This window comes from Physella acuta, unplaced genomic scaffold (genome assembly GCF_028476545.2).
Source record: "Physella acuta isolate Inbredline_101_S28 unplaced genomic scaffold, ASM2847654v3 ptg001809l, whole genome shotgun sequence".
In the NCBI taxonomy this organism is placed as follows: Eukaryota; Metazoa; Mollusca; class Gastropoda; family Physidae; genus Physella; species Physella acuta.
Window position 1 is genome coordinate 1,436 of NW_026733319.1, and position 20,205 is coordinate 21,640.

The 20,205-nt window shown below is 33.8% G+C and overlaps 1 protein-coding gene across 1 annotated transcript; it reads right to left on the bottom strand.

Annotated features, from left to right (window-relative positions):
- Window positions 1-13,150: 13,150 nt before the first annotated feature.
- Window positions 13,151-20,201, bottom strand: LOC131930597 (solute carrier family 22 member 18-like). The gene is made up of 9 exons (XM_059287162.1): window positions 19,728-20,201; window positions 19,189-19,432; window positions 18,487-18,619; window positions 17,170-17,270; window positions 16,858-16,950; window positions 16,584-16,696; window positions 16,115-16,216; window positions 14,938-15,058; window positions 13,151-13,402 (listed from the first exon to the last, which is right to left on the bottom strand). Exons 1-9 carry the CDS (start codon window positions 20,037-20,039, stop codon window positions 13,227-13,229), a joined length of 1,395 nt encoding a protein of 464 aa, XP_059143145.1. The 5' UTR covers window positions 20,040-20,201; the 3' UTR covers window positions 13,151-13,226.
- Window positions 20,202-20,205: the final 4 nt, after the last annotated feature.

Sequence of the window (20,205 nt, forward strand, 5' to 3'; positions counted from 1 at the left end):
TGTATAGTAAAACTCCATATAGTGGTCAAAACTGAAAAGTCGTTTTTCCCTATATAATCTTTGTAATTCGTGTGAAAAATAGGGTAATTTCAACTACGATTTTAACTCACTTAACCTCTGTACATGTGGCGAATTTTTTTGCATAGTTAGATAGATGGTTAGGCCGTATGGTAACAGTATCGTTCAGACTCTACGCCCTTGACAAGGGCTAAAAATGACAGCGAGTGAAATGATCCTTATGAGTTATATATATATATATATATATATATATATATATATATATATATATATATATATATATGTATATATATATATATATATATATATATATATATATATATATATATATATATATATATATATATATATATGTATATATATATATAGAGAGAGAGATAGGGATAGAGATAGAGATAGAGACAGAGATGTAGATGTGGATGTGGATGTAGATGTAGATAGAGTTAGAGGTAGAGGTAGATGTAGATGTAGATACAGATACAGACACAGATACAGATACAGATACAGATATAGATATAGAAAAATAATTGCCAGAACGACCTCCTGCCCCTCCCCCCTATAATTTGTGAGATCGTAGACCGATCCTGGAGGGTAACAAAAAAAAAAATCTTTACGCCCGTCCGGAAAATCCGTTAGGGCCGTTGGATTTGTTCAGATGCCGTATTTTCTTATATAAGCATAGCAATTATTTTTGTGAAAAAAAGTAAACAAAGACTATGTACAAGGGAGATGACTTTCAAAAGTAATTTTTTAAATTTTAGTATTTTATACTAATTTCAACAAAAAACAGAAAATGACGAAATACATCATTCTTTTTTTGTAAGAAATGCTTTTTAAATTAATGTATGTATCCTAATTAAATTGTAAGAATTTACTTTAAAAGTTAATGTAATATAATATACGAGCCGGCCCGATGCATATCATACGCCGCTATTTAGTGTTTTTTTTTCTACTCTTCAGTAATTTAAAATTTGTGAATTCGATAGTACCAATGCTGCCACTGAAAATATTTGCTTAAAAACACTAACCCACCCCCACACCCCCCCCCCCCCACGTGAAAGCAGCCTCCTCTTAGTTACCTCCTCTAAGTTTAAAATCGTTTCAAACTAAATTATCTGCCCCTAATAGCCGTCACCAAACCCGTCTCTATGATAGTAAAATGTAAACAGCGTGAACCACAGCTCACCAGACCATGTGAGGGGGTGGGGGTGGTAGCGATAGAGAGGAAGAGAGGGGACTGTAAGGCGCGCTTGCAGCTTGTTTTCTAACGGCTCCCAGAAGAGAATTATATATATAGATAATGTAATATAATCCTTGGCATAAACTTTTAAGGAGGCCTCTGTCAAAAGTTTGCAAATATTTTAACTGTTCTATGTGAAATTACTGTTTAAACTTAAGCACTTCACACAACAGCCAATCACCAATTCACTAATCATTCCAATTCTTAAATTTCTTTTTAAAAACCAGGCGAAACTAGGCAAAGCCTAGTAATATATTTTTCTGTAGTGGGATAATTACGCAGGGTAGTAATGAAGGGAGGTAATTGAGGGGGGGGGGGGGGGTGAGGGTTAATGATCGGGGTTGAAGACTAATGACCGGGTTAGGAGTGGGAGTGGGCAACGTCTTGGATCCAGGTAAAACATTTCGCTGAAAAATTTAGATTGCATTTTTTGTTGTGTGTCTATTTAAGAAATTCTAAACATTTTAAATTAGGTTTTAATAAAACGAGCCGACCCGCAGCGTATCATACGCCGCTATTTAGTTGTTTTATTTTCTACTTTTCAGTAATTCATAATTCGATAATTCGACAGTACCAATGCTGCCACTGAAAATAGTTGCTTTAAAACACTATCAGTAGGTCGTTAAGGACGATACCCCCCCCTCCTTTCCCCCTACCCCTACCCTACCCCCCCTTCCCGTGAAAGCAGCCTCCTCTTAGTTACCCTGCCCATAATAGCCGTCACTAAACCCGGCTCTACGATTGTAAACATTTAGCGTGAACCACAGCTCACCAGACAACGTGGGGGTGGGAGTGGTAGGGGTATGCCTAGAGAGGAAGAGAGGGGCCTGCTAGGATGTTATGATGTGCGCGCGTGCAGTGTTCTTTCACACGTTCTTATATATTGTTATCAATGTTTTTTGTTTTGTTTACTTCAATTTTAGTGTTTGCAAATGCTTGCTATGACGATGCAAATAGCTATGTACTCTTACATGACACTATTACAATTTAAAAAAAATTTTGTTCATAAATAAAATATGGGGTTGTTGTTCACCAGGAGAGTGCAAGTAAGTGACAAGCGGTTCTATGTTCATCCGAGTGCCATAAACCGTGGAAGTTGATGAGAATACTCTTGGGGAGGTTTCTATGAAAAAAAGGTTTTAATTTCGCAGTGCGGAGTCCCAGCAGGGTTTAAATATGGAGCACCGGGCTCCGTGTGAGCTCTATAGCGCCTTTGTTTGTTTTAAAATATGCAAAACGCAATAAATATGATGAGCTATTATAGTAGTTCACTAAATCAAATCAGGCGTGTGCGCCGGCGTCCCGGCATGGGATGATTTCCTGTCTCAGGCAGTGTTTCTTCCAGACTTTTTTCTCCGGGGGGGCACTTGAAATTTTCGGGGGGGCGGTAAACTTTCTTCGGGGGGGCGGACACTGTCAAAAGTATATATTTTCTATATAAATTATATAAATTTCATTCCGTTCGGGGGGGGCGGTAAAAATTTTTCGGGGGGGCTTAGCCCCCCCGAAGAGATGCCTGGAAGAAACTCTGGTCTCAGGGCTCTCCCATGAGCACTATGGCGCCAACATTCGTTTTAAAACGTGCGATAAATTTTCGGACACGATGGGCTACTATAACCGTTCACTAAATTGAGTCAGGTAATTGTGTTTATATTTACGCTTGTGTTTTGGATTTATGTTTTTGTATTTAGTGTATGTCGTCTACGTCTACGTTTATGTTTACTTTTTACGTTTACGAAGAGATACCTGAAAGAAACATTGAATTAAACACACACACAAATCAAGCAAATACGGTATAATTGAACTAAAATAATTGTCAATACTTTCAGCTTTAAGTTTACTTTGCTGGCAAATGATCAAATCCATGCTGAATTTGAGATTAAACGAGGTCAACAAATGGTTGCAACGAATCCCGCTAACTCTTCTCTCGAACCAGTCAATCTGGATTTCACACATGTTAATGAAACCAGATTTACTTTTGAGCTTGAGCTAATGGCCGATGAAATAAATGTCAGTAATTCTTAAGTGTATTTATTTCATTGATTAAAAGATTAACGCTTTAAGGGTAGCCTATGTAAATTGAAAAGATTTTAGAGTCTGAAAGTGGATATTATGACAGTTAAAAAGTACTCTACAGTGAAATCTAGTTGCTGGAAAGTGTTCAAATGAGTTAAACGATAAATAAAACGAATTTTTAATTTTCATTAAATATTTTGTGATTGTTGGGAACATTATAAATGCTTTTAAATAGGTTAATAAAAAGATGTCTCGTAAAACTATTTAATATCACGTTAATCTAATTGCAGATTCATAAAGACCATCGAAAGATTGGTACCTTACCTTTGGTAGCAAATGCTTACGAAAGCATCGTTGGAATGGAATTTAGGGGACCGGTTAATCAATTAAATAATCATGCGGAACTATTTCGCATTCCTTAAATGGTTCCATGACAAATAATCTCAGGAAAAATGATCTCAGATAAAATATCCCAGACAAAAGATCTCACGGACAAATGATCTCATGGACAAATAATCTCACGGACAAAAGATACCTGGAAAAAATATATCAGGACAAATGATACCACGGACAAATGATCTCAGACAAATAATCTTAGATAAAATATTTCAAAGTAAATTTTTTATAATATTTAATATGATTTTAATCGATTTGAACCGATTTTAACCTTTAAAAATATAACTGTCATGTGGTTTTTATATAATTTTTTTTCTAACGCATAATAGCTTTAAAACAAGACTTTCTCTATACTTTATGTAAATACAACTATGTAGCAAGGTGGCTGCTCGCTTTGTTGGCAGAGACGCCTTAAGCGAGATGTTCGCTATCTGTGGACAATACAACTATCTTTTAAAGTCAATAGTGATATTTCGGTCTCACTCTGGAGGTTACGTGACAAATATTTATTTAAACTGCAGTCGTCTTGTGCAGCAAAGTTATTGACAGTATGCATGCTAACAAAGCAATATTACTGGTAATTACCCAGCTATGGCCTCTTTCGTTAAATTGCTGAAAGGCATCCGCACTTTTAAGATGTCCGATTTACGCTAGACAACAGCCATCAAAGACATGTTAACGTTATAATTGTGTTAATGATGCACTAAAACCATACATTTTGAAAATTATTTCACGCGTTTTAAACCATGTGACAGAGGCTTTCGTAATTTTATTTGTTTTATGCATTTTCATATCCCATACATTTCAGATAAAATGCTGTTTTAAAAATGTAGTTTTACTCATTCATTAAGTATATTTCACAATTAATAAAACAAAGAAATAAACACCACCCGACCAAAAAAATTTATTAAAATTGACTAAAATCCTCCTAAATACAATACATATTTTGCTGTGAGATATTTTGTCTCAGATATTTTGTCTGAGATCATTCGTCCATGGTATAATTTGTCATGATATATTTTGTCCTGGCATCTTTTGTCTGTGAGATCATTAGTCCTTGAGATCATTTGTCCTGAGACCATTTGTCCTGAGATCATTTGTCCTGAGACCATTTGTCCTGAGATCATTTGTCCTGAGACCATTTGTCCTGAGATCATTTGTCCTGAGACCATTTGTCCTGAGATCATTTGTCCTGAGATCATTTGTCCGTGAGATATTTTGTCTGGGATATTTTGTCTGAGATCATTTGTCCAGAGATAATTTGTCCTGTCACCCCTTAAATATGTTGAGGCAACGTATATATATATATATATATATATATATATATATATATATATATATATATATATATATATATATATATATATATATATATATATATATATAACTTTCTAGTAGTTTTTTTGATTTTGCAGTTACTAGTGGAAGATTTTACTTTCTTGCTGTTTGTGCTGTTGAAGTTAAAAGGGTTTGTGTAGATTTTAACCCATTACTTATCATCACGGCCGTCTTGGGCATGGAGCGAGGGGGGGGGGGGGGGGGGATGGGGCTCTACAACAAAAGCGCGTCATCACGTTCAATAGGGGCGCAATGGTTTTTAGTCATGTAACTTCATTATAAATAATACATGTTAAGCACTGAAAAAAATTCATTAAAAAAAAAACGTTTTAATAACAAGCTTTTATGTAATAATGCACTAAAAGTAGAAAAAAAATTATACACTACAATTTAAATAACTAAAGAAAAGCGTGGGTCTCTTCCTAAATATTAGACACTACTAGTTAAATTATAAAGAAAAGCGTGGGTCTCTTCCTAAATATTAGTAAAGGTATCCAATAGATAGTGAAGTGCATAACTTATCTTGTTCTCTATTATGTTATGACTACCTGCGTGTTTTTCTGCTGTCTCAGAAGAAATATTAATACGAAAACAAACAAAAAATCAAAACAACTTATATAATGCCAGAAAATTGAGTGTCTTAAATAATTCTGTTAAAACTCGGTTTAAACTAATTTACTATTAATGTTTTTGGCGAGAAAAATATTCTTCTTGATCGGCTGTCAATATATTTCTTCACATACTCGAATTGGAAGATCTATCAATGTTAAAAATTTATAGTATTATTGGAACTTAATAGAAATAGCAACCAAATGTATCTTTAAATCTATAGCCGAAAAATAATTATGAATAATCAAGCCGTAAATGTTACAATCGACACTTTTAGCTTTTATTAAACTCGTTTCCTCTTTATGCAGTGCTTTTGTCGTGCTTTTATCCGTTGACTAAAAAATAATATAGGAACCAGACTTTTATTTTTTTAGTTCTTTATAAATATAGTAGTTTCGCTATTCTGTCTGTTTGTCGGGAACGCTCTAGAGAAAACACAAGGAAATTTAAAAGATGCTTAGTGAAAGACCAAGAAGTCACATGGAACATATAGATCGACTTTAGGAAATTTTCAAAATGAAACGAAAAATGAAAAGTTCTAAAACCGGAAAAGCACACATAATAAAATGACGTCATTGATTCTAGAGTAAAGATAGAAGGGCGAAGCCCCCCCCCCCCCCCCACCCCCCCTCGTAAAACGTATACCACGTCTCCCACCCCCGATCGAAGTAGAATTTTGTAGAAAATATATACTTTTTCCAGTGTCCGCCCCAACGGAAAATGTAGTCCGTTACCCACCCGAAAATTTCTAGTGCCCCCGCCCCCCCCCCCCCCAACTCTGGGAGAAAAAAAATAACCTAAAGAAACACCATCTGCATGATTGAGGTTTAGCGGCCAAAAGAAGGAAACGGGTCGAGATTATAGAAGTAGGGTCTACCTTTAGTCTGTATGATCTACAAATGCGACTAGTGTTTCTTTCAGACTTTTTTCTCCTCGGAGGAGGGGGGGTACTTGAAATTTTCGGCGGGTGGTGGGGGGGGGGGGACGGACTACATTTTCCGGGTTGGGCGGGACGGGCACTGGTTGAAGTCTGCCGCCCCCATAGCGAAATAGAAGTACATTTTAATATATATATATATTTCGCTATATGGAGCGGTAGACATTTTTCGAGGGGGCTACGCCCCACCACCCATCGAATAGTTGCCTGAAAGAAACTCTAAATGCGACTTTTGTCAAGTTTTAGCATAAGTGCAAGGTTTAGGGGTATGACTACGCCTATATTTAGTATGAATGTGCAGTAACTACGCGTAGATCAAAGTTATATCCGGTTAAAATGTCGATTCTGGATAAATCCGTTTTCAATGACATTTTTCATATCCGGTTAAATTTAAAGTTGAAGTGGCGATTTTTGTTTTGGTTTCGTTTTGGAGAAAAAGACAACACTATCAACCTAGCGCTCGTTGTATTTCTCCCTTAACGGGCCATTTATCTAGTAGTTATATATTTTTAAAAATAATTTATTTTCTCCTTTTTATTGCATAATTATATAAACGCTTGTTATTAAACAGTTTTTTTTAAAAAAATATTAAAAAAAAATATTTTAGGATTAATTGTGGAGTCGGTTTAATAATAATGATTTTCCCATTTACTCTTGTTTGGGCAAAATACGTTTTGAGCTTTGCTCTTGAGCGATGTAGACAGCAGCAGAATGTTTCCAGCCGCTTGGACGCTTTTTTTCCACATTCACCCCAGCGTATTGCACTACCCTGTTTTTTTCTGTCGGGATTTTTCTGTCGATTTCGGTATCGAGCCTGGGTCTGTCGGGTTAAAAAGCGCGCTTTAAGAGTAGACAACGTCGTCCCATTTTCTTATCTACATGGTATGGTATTTATTATATAAAAATTTCTCGTGGTCTGGTATATTGTCGAGTTGATTTGAGGACAAGAAGATGCAGTGGCGTAGGCAGGGGGGGTTAGGGGGGGTCATAACCTTCCAGTATATATATAAAGTATGAGGGGGGGGGGGGTGCAAATCGAAAGTTTGAGGGGGGGGGGGTGCAAATCGAAAGTTTGTCCCCGGGTAAAAATTGGTGGACCCCCCCCCCCCCCCCCCGCTTGAGACGATCCTGGCTCCGCCACTGCGTGGATGTGATTTAAACCATCGGACTCGGTATTGGTAGCAGACTCTGGTGCTGGAGGTTGCGATCTGTTTAAAACACAGACACGTTTTATCTTATTGACTGCCCATAACTCCAATATATCTTTTTTTTTTTTAAATTGAACTACAGTATTTAAAATTCAAAATTACATTGGTTAATATTAATATCTTTTAAAATGTGATTATTGATAATGAAATAGTTCAAAACTTAAATTTTTTTTTTCCAAAACATTTTATAAGCCCCTTGCTTTATTGTTATAATGATTTTTGTGAATTAAAAATTTGTACATTTAAATTTTTTTTTTTAAATCATTTATTCAAGGCTTAAAATGTAAGATAATATGTTATCAATCTAGATGTAGATTCAAATTATTGTTTGTTATGGCAGCCTGTTAAAAAGTTAAAAGGCCTTGTGAGCATTTTGTTTTAATAATTAATATTAATAACAGACATGTTAAAGATAATATTTTCTAAAACGTTGAAGTAACAATCAAATATCATTTATTAAAACTTAAAAGCATTTTTTTTTAACAGACGTAGATTTAACGTAGATCTCCATAATGCTATTAATAGGCCTATATACTATATGGGTTTCAGTCAGTTTTCAAAGAACTAATTTAGTCATTAATCTTAGTGTTACGTTTCATTATTAACAAGACTGAACAATAGAAAAACAATCACCATTTTTTTTAAAAAAAATAGCTTGTTTAATTATGATTACAATTAATTACATAATTAATCAAATTGTTACTTTATTTGTGCCCCGTAACTTTTGAAGTTTAGTACATTTATTTCGTTGCATTCATGCTTTTATTTGCACTTACTTTGATTGGGCCTATCAATAAAACTTTCTTCTTTAAAATGCTTCATATTTGTTTTTTATTCGTACTGAGATTACGTGAGTACGTTTTTCGGCATCGATGACACGTATCTTTAACTGGCAGAACAGACATCTGACCTCTTCCTCAAGAGATTATATAACATCACATCCCAACGTATATTTTTCTCACCGGGATGTTTAGAGGTGCAGTGGTTCGTGTTCTTTTCATTCCAGTTTTACAGACTTCATATTCTTGTTTCAATGCATTGTCCATGCTGCAAATGTAGCACCAGGTTTACAAACAGAAACGGGTAAAGAAACTGAAAGGCAGCAGCTAGGGGCCACGAATTCTTTTTACAAATTCATTATCCCATCCATATTTTTCAACCAATCAAATAATTTTACGACTTTAACCAGAGAATTAGATCTTTTACTTACATGGAGGTTTTTTGGCTTTTCCGGGAAATCCAGGAAGGAATTCCGGGAATTTTTTTGGCCCACAATCATCCTCGGAACTTGCTTAACATATTTGCTTTGGAACTAGTCCTCGATATTGCTTCGTTGAGGAGGAGATACGACTTAAAGCTGCGGACATTCATCCATCCATCCATTCCCAGAAATGACGAGTTAATAATAATAATCGCTATTCTCCAGAATGGAAATTGCGCCATAAAGCAATGTTAGAAAACGAATATTAGACGTTATTTCGCGTTTTAGAAAACTGTTTTAATAAATTGTAATAGGAATTGATTAAAATACTCTATTTTGACAGAGTTCAGACAAGATTTTAGAAAAATATCGATGTTTTAAAAAACATTCAACTGCAATATTGAGGGGGGGGGGGGGTGGTGGTGTTGTAGGCTGAGGTGTAACGTCATTTTAGGGGGCGGGTCTGGCTTTTTGTGACAAACGTGTGACGGAGGGGATAGAGGGGGGGGGGGGGGAAGTAAAAATCGTCAAAAAAAGCATGACGTCATTTATGGATGACCCCTAAGTGGTTAATGAGATAATAAACGGGTCAATATAGACCTGGCCAATATGTCGTTTCCAACACAGTCAACGTATATTGTCAAAAATATTGTAAGTTGTATATTTTTTTACTGCAGTAATGTACATACATCCATACCATAACCACAATGATTGAAAGCCAAGTTCTGCCACCTTAGATCTTAAAACCTTCCAACCTGATTCTTGTTGAAGTGAGCTGTTGGCTGTCATGATTTTTTTATGAATTGGTTACAAATCTACCCTGTCAAACCTTACGACCTACAGGGTAGATGAAGTTAAGTTCACCTACTTCAGTGACCCCAGCTTAGGGATAGTGTGGACAGAACCATGCAGGGCTGCCTTTACTTCCAGAAATAAGATGGACTTAGCCGACTTGAGCCCAAGAATTAAACTCAAAAGTTTTGGGTAGGCAAATCGAGCGTTCTACTCTACCATTGAACCACACTGTTCCAAAAAATGACCATTTTAAAATAGATTACGTTTAATACATTTTAATGAACATTACCAATTACAGAATCCGTTACAAAAATATAATGAAATAAACTAAATAAACTAAGACCGTAAACAGAGAATTTGACCCAGAAATAGAAAAAATACTAATTGAAAATCAACAAACACCATCTGTGTTGGTATTGACGCTCCAAATATAGGTCTAGGTCAGTGCATTCAATTATAATTTAACACAATGTGTATATTAATTATTAAGATGTCCATAGACAATGGACATTTTATATGCTCAAAGTAAATCTAAAATGTGTTGTAAAAATTTTTTTTTAAATAATAGAAGAGTGAGTTTGTGATGAGAGCATGTTTTTTTTTTAACACGGATGAGATGCTTATTACATATAATATACACTTTCTTCACCCAGTTATAATGTAAACATAAAATAAAAAGCAGATTTAGAAGAAGAAAGGCATAAATTATTTTCAAAGAAAAATTTGAATACATATTGGTCATATTTCAAACAGTGCTCATTAAAAAATTACCTTAAAAATAATTTTTTTTTTTTTGAAACAATACAATTCAATGGTTGTTATTTTTTAAATGACGTTACATCGTAACAGTAACTGCTGAGCATTAAAAAATTAGTTCAATTTAAGCTAAGTTAATAAAAAAGAGTGATTTTTTAAACTAACTCAAATACATTGAAATATTGACCAGCTTTAGTATCACACTGTGAAAATAACACACTTTGTATGACAAGAAACTAACAAGGAACAGGCACAGCGGTGATCACACCAAACTATAATATTACTTTTTTTTCAGCTTAGAGTTTATATCCTGAAAAAGTAACATGTACATTTGAATATTTAAGTTAAAAACAGCTTTAGTTACTTTCATTTCATTATGCATAATCAAACAAACTTTGTCATTGAAATTGTACAGAACATAAAAAAGGAATAATGGTTATTTTAAAAGTTATCTAGATGGATCTTTACCAATACACATGAATAAAAAATAAAATGAGATTTTCTATATAACAATTGAGATAAATATTGACTTACTTCCAACAAATAAATAATGTTAACAGAAGCAGTTATTCAAACTATTTTATAATAATAAAAGCAAAACAAACTAATTGATTAATATGTAAAAAGTGAACTATCAAATATTTGATAAGAACTAGAATATTTAATTTGAACAACTTTTACAAAAGGTTTTTAGGCAAGAGGCTTAAAAAATTATGCTAGGATGTAAAAAGTCAACCTGTCTTTATTGTTCAACAGGACTGACTTTATTGTTCAAAGAAATATGAATCATTAGAAGAAAAATCCAATTTTTAAAAATCTATAACATTTAAAACATAATTTTTTTTATCTAGAAAAATTACTAGGTAAATGTACATGTAGGTAGCTGGAACTTCATCATAATTAATTAGTAGTATATTTCAATATATGATTTTGGTAAAAGTATATTTTAAAAAACAAGAACAAACATCACAGTTAAAATATTTAATATGAATATGTTACAAAACATCTCTTAACAGATCACAGATTAAGGCATCTAGAAAGTTTGTTAGAAATTTTAAACGCAATAGTTCAACATCTTTTCACTGTCCAAACATATTCTTTCAAACTACTTTCTCAATATATAGCAAATATAGAGGCTTAGTCATCACCTATTTTAAAAACTTAATTTTTTTTCTAACGTCATTTGACAAAAAAAAAAAACAAAAAAAAAAACAAAACTAAAAAAAAAAACAAAAATAAACCAAACAAACAAAACTAATAAAGAAAAAATGATAGATGTAAACCTCCATGCAGAGATGAACCTATAGCTATTTTAAGATAGAGCCAAACATAAAAGGACATAGTTATGTCTAATTATTTATTCTACTAATTATATGTGCCACAGTTGTGGGGGAAGTTTGTAAACTTGTAGCTTTAAAGTATATAAATTAAGGTTTACATTTTTTAAATAAGCATTTAAGTAGGTTTAAGGTAGGCTGAAAAACTCAAATTTGCTATTGGTGTTAAGCTATTCAATTCATTATGGAGCTTTACATACTTCAGACAAATGTATCAGAAAAGAGAATTTCAAACAGTTAAAGTTTTTTTTTACTATTTCAACCATCTCTGAGTGAACAAACTGGACTAATTTGGGCAGTAGTAACAAAATAAAAGTTAATCTTTTAAACCTAGTGGGCCATAGGTCAGAAGCAGAGTTCACATGTTACTGTGATCTCTGTATATGAAGGTATTGTGTTGTCAGTTGTATGTCTAGGTTCCTGTATTTAACGTGAATTAGGTACTCATCAGAGCTGGGTGGACTCAGGGATGTCCGATGGACAGGGATCCAATAATGAGATCTTTGTGTTGGCAGCATTGCACTCTTCAGCCTGACTATGCCATTGACAAGTTGGTGAGTGTAAGGTCAAAATTATTTTGTTATTAAAAGGCAGGGTTGTATATGACATTTTTTAAAAATAGGTTACTACATGTCAATCTATTGCTTATGTCTGTTGCTTAGTTATTACACACTGTATTTTAAGTGTGATGAACAAAGTCAGATCTAGAGGTGCATGGGGAGTTTAGATACTTACCATTATGTTTTTGGAATATATGTCTAGGCCCTACATATACTCAAAATTTGTGTATATAAATGCATGTGTATATATATATATAGGCATATATATATGTAGGCCTATATATATATATGTGTGTGTGTGTAATGAAAACTTTTTATCCCCCTCTCCCAACAATAAACTGGATCTGTCAATGTTGATGATATAGTAAGACCATGGTTTATATGACTAAGAAGTACAGTTTGCAAGGTCTGAATTTCAAAACCAATATAAAAATAAATAAGGCTATTATTGTTCAAGAAGAAAAAAATCAATTCAATGTTCAGCTGTTTCTTAATTTAAAAAAACCATTAACTATTGTTGATCACACGATTATGCTATCAAAATTAAATCAACATGACCTTACACTTCTTAACCTAGAATGGGAATCTTAATAAAATAAAAGCTATTTCTTAACAGTAAAACTGTCCTCACTTAGATTTTTTATGAAATAAAAAATATATATTTCTATGAATCCATTTTTAATTCTAAAAGTATTTTAAAATGTAAAGTTGAAAAAAAAAATCTTTATAGACTAGTGAATGAGCACTCAAGATATACAGTTGTGGTTCTACAGTCTAATGGGGATTAAAAAGTTTTGATTAATTAATCTCTACAGCTAATCTAATTCAGCTCTCTTCCGTACAAATAGAACAGCAGTGACGATAAAACTTGTGACAAAGCCTAAATATCCAAAGGATTCAAAGCCATACTCCTTGAGCATATAGCCACCCACTGTGGGGGAGAGGGACCTGATGAGTGAGTTGACAGCCATACTCAGGCCTAGCATGGCACCTGCAGACAGTTTCAAATCAACATTTTTAGTTCAGGAAACATTACTTTAAAATTAGAGGGTCTCTTTGAAAAAAAAAGGGGAAGCGCACCTATTCTTATCTGGCAAAATTTGTTTTTAATAACACACGTTCACCTAATATTACAATAAAAAATACAAAAACAGCATTAACAGAGATGTAACTTTTCCATTTTTGATGGAAATCTGTTTATTCCATTTGAGGAAAATTTTCCGCTGATATTTTCCAGCAGAGTAATATTTTTTTTTATGTTGGAAAACTTTTTTTGCAGGTCCTTTCTCCACTTTTGCCAAAATTTAAATAGGAAAAGGCTAATTTATTTGAAGGATTACTTAATATAGGAAACAGAAATGAGTAATTCTTGTAGTACTTTACTAAACTTTGCAGACACTTTTGATACATGAGTTGCCATGTCTAACCCTCCCTCACCCCCTTCTCATGTTTGCACAGCACAGAATGCTAGACCTAAGATATGCATAGCTTGTTCTATCTCTCTGTTCTATAAATGCTATTATTCAAATATATAATTTATACACAGTGATTCTTAGTTTATAAAATATCTAAATAGTCATAGGTCTGACACAATGGGAGGCATTTACAGCAAAGGTGAAAGAGGTTATCAAATGATAATATAGTGTAAGAACAACAACATGATAAAACAATTTATCAGGGCTAATTATACTAATAAAATACTTAAAAAAAACTTTTTAAAAAACCACGTTTTTCTTGTGGACTAAAAAGTAGAAAATAACTATTTACATACATTTGATGACAAAAAACGTGGGTACGTTCACCATCAAATTTCCCGACCCATCTGCCCGACCCACGTTTTTTGTCATCAAATGTATGTAAATAATTATTTTCTACTTTTTAGTCCACAAGAAAAACGTGGTTATTTAAAAAGTTTTTTTAAAGTACTTTATTTTCTCCTTTTTAGTCCGTTGCTACACGTGAAAAACGTGGTTTTTAAAAGTTTTTTATATAGTTTATTTTCTACTTTATCTAATGACTTGATTAAGTATGAATTGACTAAGTGTTTATAAATACACGGACTAAAAAAATCTTGAGCGACCAGGATTCGAACCTGGGTTGTCGCGGCCACAACGCGAAGTACTAACCACTATACGATCACGGCCAGCGCGCTCACATCGATTGGGGCCGAAGTAACTGTGTCAATAAGCCTCCAGTCTTGTCGGTATCTTTAGAAATCATGTCCTCAATTTTATGGTCCTTGGGGCGTAATTAAATTAAGCTAATTACGGTCTCTAATTGCTAGTTTTTATGATTGCATCTGAAATTGTTAGGCGAAAGTAACCTGCATGCCAAATTTCAGATCTATAGAGCAATCAGAAGTGGGCTAATTTTCGATGTCAATTTTAACAACAAACACACAAACGCGAAGCTGAGTTAATAAAAACGTGTTAAAATTTACATTTCAATTTAAAAAAAAAAAATGTCCTTGGTATGTCTTAAAAAACTTGAAGTACAGGTTATGTTTTGAAATGAGTGTGTAATTACCTGTGTCAGCCACACTAACAGTGTGTGTAAGGGCACTTGTTGTAACAACATTTTGGAATGTGAGGCCGGTGATCAGAGGAATAAAAACAAAACACATCTGCCAGATTGTTGTCACAAATGACTGGAGAGAGAAATCAAAAGATTACATCATCTGAAAAGCTGATATAGAACTACAAATTTTATGTAATACTTATATATGAAATTTCATCAACCCAGCTGTAACGGTACTCAAGCTATCGTGTTTACAGACACACATACACACACACAGACATACGGACAAAATTGCACAACTATGTTCTTCCTACTCTGGGAGGTGTAGAACTTCTAGATTTGTAAAGAATCTTAATTTTTTTTTTGCCCGATTACAATACGTTCTATATACTTTGTATACGAGAAAGTAAAAATGGATTCACAGTATCGTCTTTTTCGGCAACCATCACTACCATGACGATGGTGAAAAAAAGTAGGTAAAGCGACAACCTAACTAATGTTGGTAATCATGTGCAAAATGTGGAGAATTTAAAACCTGAGGGTTGTTTGTATATTTATTATTACATTTTTTCTACCAATGAGCAATCTGGTTTATTATCCCTTTGTAACAACCAAGCAACATGAGATCCACTAATCTACAAATACTTTCAGACACCTTTCACCATAAGCTAATACTGTCATATACAAATATACTGTATAATCAACACTGAGTCACTTAAAAATTTGTATGGGCATGTGGGTTGTTTGGTTGTCCTAATCCAGGGGTCTCCAAACTTTTTAGTCCGAGGGCCGCATTAACTATCAAATTTCAGTTCGGGGGCCAGGTTCTTTCCGGCATGTCTTTGATTTTTCTGGGCAAAGTTCCTAAGCCATCACCAACAAACGTTTTTTCCGTGAACAAAAAGATCTCTGCGGCCAGATGAGAGGACATCGTGGGCCGCATCCGGCCCGCGGGCCATAGTTTGGAGACCCCTGTCCTAAACAAATGTATTATACTGTATCTCATACAAAACTAGACAAATATTTAAGGACATATTTTTTATAGTTTGACCATGAGATAAGTGACAGTCAATACAAATGTTGACCTAAACAAATATTTGTCAGTTTGGCCACTTACCAACATGAGATAAGTGACAGTCAATATAAATGCTGACCTAAACAAATATTTTTCAGTTTGGCCACTTACCAACATGAGATAAGAGACAGTCAATATAAATGCTGACCCAAACAGGATGTTCAACTCTGAGAATCTTTTAGTCACAACACCAATACCTACACCCTGCACAATCTGAGGAAAGAATTAATCTCATTTGATCAACCCTAACTAAAAATAGACTCATTTTACAAACCCTAACTAACTCAATAAACTATCTAATTTGACAATCCCTAACTAATTAAACAGTCTAATTTGATGAACCCCAAATACCAATAGACCTCATTTGACAAACCCTAACTAACTAAATAAATTGACTAATTTGACAAACCCTAACTAAACAAAGTATTATTTCAATGTCCTGACAAAGGCTATCATTTATCATTTAATTAGCTAATTTAGATTAAATTCTTCAGTGCAATTAAACAAAAAGAAAATATGCATAGTAAAATAATTGTATTATGGCAATAACTGTGTTGGTAAGCAAAAAGAAACAAATTACCATAGCCATGATGCCAATGTAGGACATAATGTAGCTGTTTTGTTCTGCTGGCAGTTTGAACATATCAAGGGCTACGATGCTGAACATACTCTGGAATATACCTATAGGAATACCTGGAAAGAAAAACACAGAAAAGATGATTAAATAGCACAGATTATTTTAAAAAAACAACAGTTGCACATCTACCTCAAAATGTTATGGATTTATAAAAAAACGTTTTGAAAGAATTTTTAAATAGAAAGTAGAATAAATGATAGTCAGTGAATCCACATACCTGTTGCAACTTTAATAATAATCAGAAAAATAGCACCAGGAGCTGCCATTAACTCCAATATTTTTTTAATGTTGAAAACATTATTGTCTGTTTCTGTAAAAAAAAATTGTTATTGAATGTTATTGCAGCCTATAAAATAAATTAACTATCTGTATTATAAGAATGCATATAGTAACAAGTGATAATTTCTTACACTTCGACTGTTAGGATGCATCAATAAAATTAATCTAAAAATAGCTTTTATGGCACTACTGGCATTCTTATAAATAGGCCTACCAAAAATGTAAAAAGTTTTATAAGAAATACAACAACCTGCAGGAGTAGCTTTCTTTATTGATGCAGGGATATAGATGTAGGTGATGGCAATGCTAACCAAGGATAATATACAGGCTACCACAGTGGCTTTCTCTAGGCTAGATATCAAGGGGAATTAGGTATATTGATCAAAGCACTTTATATATATATTAATATATATTGATATTTTTTAATTTATATAAATATTTATGTTAACAGTTTATGTTGCTGTGTCTGAGATTAGTGTTAAGTGTATTGTGTAAGTGTAAGATTTAGAGCTTTGGTTTCTGGAAAGAATCTGGTAGGTTTCTAAACTGGGTGAAGCCTAGGCCCTATATGTGTGATCTAGATTTAGAAGTTTTAATCAAAGTTTGTGAAGCTTTAGTTGTGCGATTATTTCTTACAGATGGGTGCATGCAGAACCCAGCTGTGTTTTACAAGAGGTGGCTCTGAGAGATCACGGACACAGAACATAAAAAGTGTAATTAGTGATTTATCTATGCAATTGGTTTTGGCTATATTGTAACCCCACCTCCCCCACCAACTGTGGATCTGAGAGATCACGGACACAGAACATAAAAAGTGTAATTAGTGATTTATCTATGCAATTTGTTTTGATTATACTGTAACCCCACCCCCCACCAACTGTGGATCTGAGAGATCACGGACACAGAACATAAAAAGTGTAATTAGTGATTTATCTATGCAATTTGTTTTGGCAATACTGTAACCCCCCCCCCCCCCGACACCTGTGGATCTGAAATACAGAGTATAGGTGAAATGCATAACTTCAAAGGAGACTTCAAAATTTTTTCTAAAAGCAGTGTGATGATATAAATACTGCAAAAGTATGAGGTTTGATAATTTATTAGTAATCAACAGTACGATGTAAAGGTATCATTCAAAGTTTTAAAAGTTACACAGAAATTAGTTATGTTGTATTAATTTTTAAAATAATTTGGAGGGTTGTAACAATTTGTAAGTGCTCCTTGAAATGTTTTGCAATATTAAAGTGGTGGTCTATGGTATTTAACGTAAAGTTATATGGGGTAAGAGTGAGTCAAATTATGTTTTAACTATACTAACAACTGTTCTGGATAAAGCATTTATTTTATTTTATTAAGGATTGTTAAGCTGTAAAACATGCTTAATTTCCCTGGGTGTAAGAGAAAATATGAAACAGCCAGTTGTATTTTTACTTCAATGAGGGAAAGCAACATGTACTAGTTCAGTAATAATTAAGCAACAATGAAAAGGATATTGAGCAGGTGGCTTTTGCCTTAAGGTATATCAGACTATCTCAATAATGAGCAAATCTAAGGTATGCATACCTACCTAAAAAATTTAGCTATCAAGCCACCTATCACTGGCCCAATAACCATCCCAATACCATAAGACAAGCCCAATTTGCCCAGTGCATCTGCTCTCTGCTTGGGGACGCACACATCTGTAACAATCATCTGTCCGGCTGCAATTTTATAGAATAAAAATCAAGAATGTCAGGTCAGAAATTGTATTTCTGTCTACATGTTATATAAAGTCTTAAATAATCAAATTAATTTTGATAAATATGATTTTACTGATTATTTTTCTGTTCATAAAGTCACAATTTTAAAATAAAAAAATTTAACTATTTATAGATATTTTATAAGTATCTAACACTTTACTTGACACAGTCACAATGATCTATATATATAAAGCAAAGTGCTCGGGTGCGACGCTAGGCAGTATAACTAGTTATTTTATAAAAACATACAATATTTTTCAAAACAAGGTTGATGCACCTAACTTAAAAAAGCAAATTTCAAGGTGTCGTAAAAATTTATACAGCCAACTTACAAATTTGAATCGCCCCCTCACACTTTAATTGTGATTGTTTAAACTTCAGGAGATTTTGTTTTTAAAATGGGGAAAATCAAAAGAGGTTTTAAGCTTTTTTGAAATTTCAAAAAGTTTTCAAGGCATCCTAGAATTTCAGGAGGGCATTTCAACCCTCTCAAAGGGATATAACTTACTAGCTTTTAGGAGTGACCTTACCTTGCATAGCATGCATAAAAACCGAAGGCAACCGTGATAAGAATAGTAATGGAATATTTGTAGAAACTGCAAGTAAAAAGTAGGAAGCTGCAGCTGCAACAAAGGACAGCATCATGGCTATACGACTCCCAAACAGATCCCCAAATCTGCCAAACACCGGTCCACCAGCTAACTGCACCACAGCAAATGTAGTTTGAAGGTAGCCAAACACAACAGGGTCTGCTCCAAGTTCTTTAGATAAATACTGTAGACAACAAAGATAAATTAAATAAGCCAATGGGTTATTTAAAATGTACTTATAATTGTCCAGCCGCTGTATAGTATGTTTATTCTGATTGGTTTTGATACAGTTAAAGATTTATATGCTTTTTAAAAATAAGTATATTTTATTTGAAAAAAAAAAGCTAAATTGAGAAATCAAACTGAGTTGGATGTGTAAGATTTGATGATTCACAGTTCATCTTCTCAAAAAATAAATCGATCAATAAAGTTCGCAACCATCAAACACACACCCATCACACTAAGGTGATCAAACTTACAGGAAAAACAGCAGTCTGAATCCAGAAAGCACTTGAGTATAAAAAAATATTGAAATGGGTCATCATTACAACCCTGTTAAAGCTTCGCCCAAAAAGTCGGACTCTGGGTGTATCAAGGTCATCTTCTTCTCTGGAACTATCCACTTTCATGTCGCTGGCACTATATGTTGGCATGTTGCCTGTAGTAGCTGTGCGTTCTGAGTGGCCTTCCATCATGGTGTCATCGAATGAGTTCATATCTTGTTCAGAGTTCATTGTGTGGTCATATTTGTCCACATTTGTAGTAGAGTACCGTGTTCGAAGTTCACTCATAATTTAGGAAAATAGTTTATCCATCAACATACTTTCTTTATTTAGTAAAAGTTCAGGAGAAACTGTAAATAAAGAGGTATTAATATTATAATATGTTTGCATCAGTTGTGTACACAGAGGGGACGGGTGGAGCAGTTGCTCCAACTGTGGCCATTTTCTGCAAAGT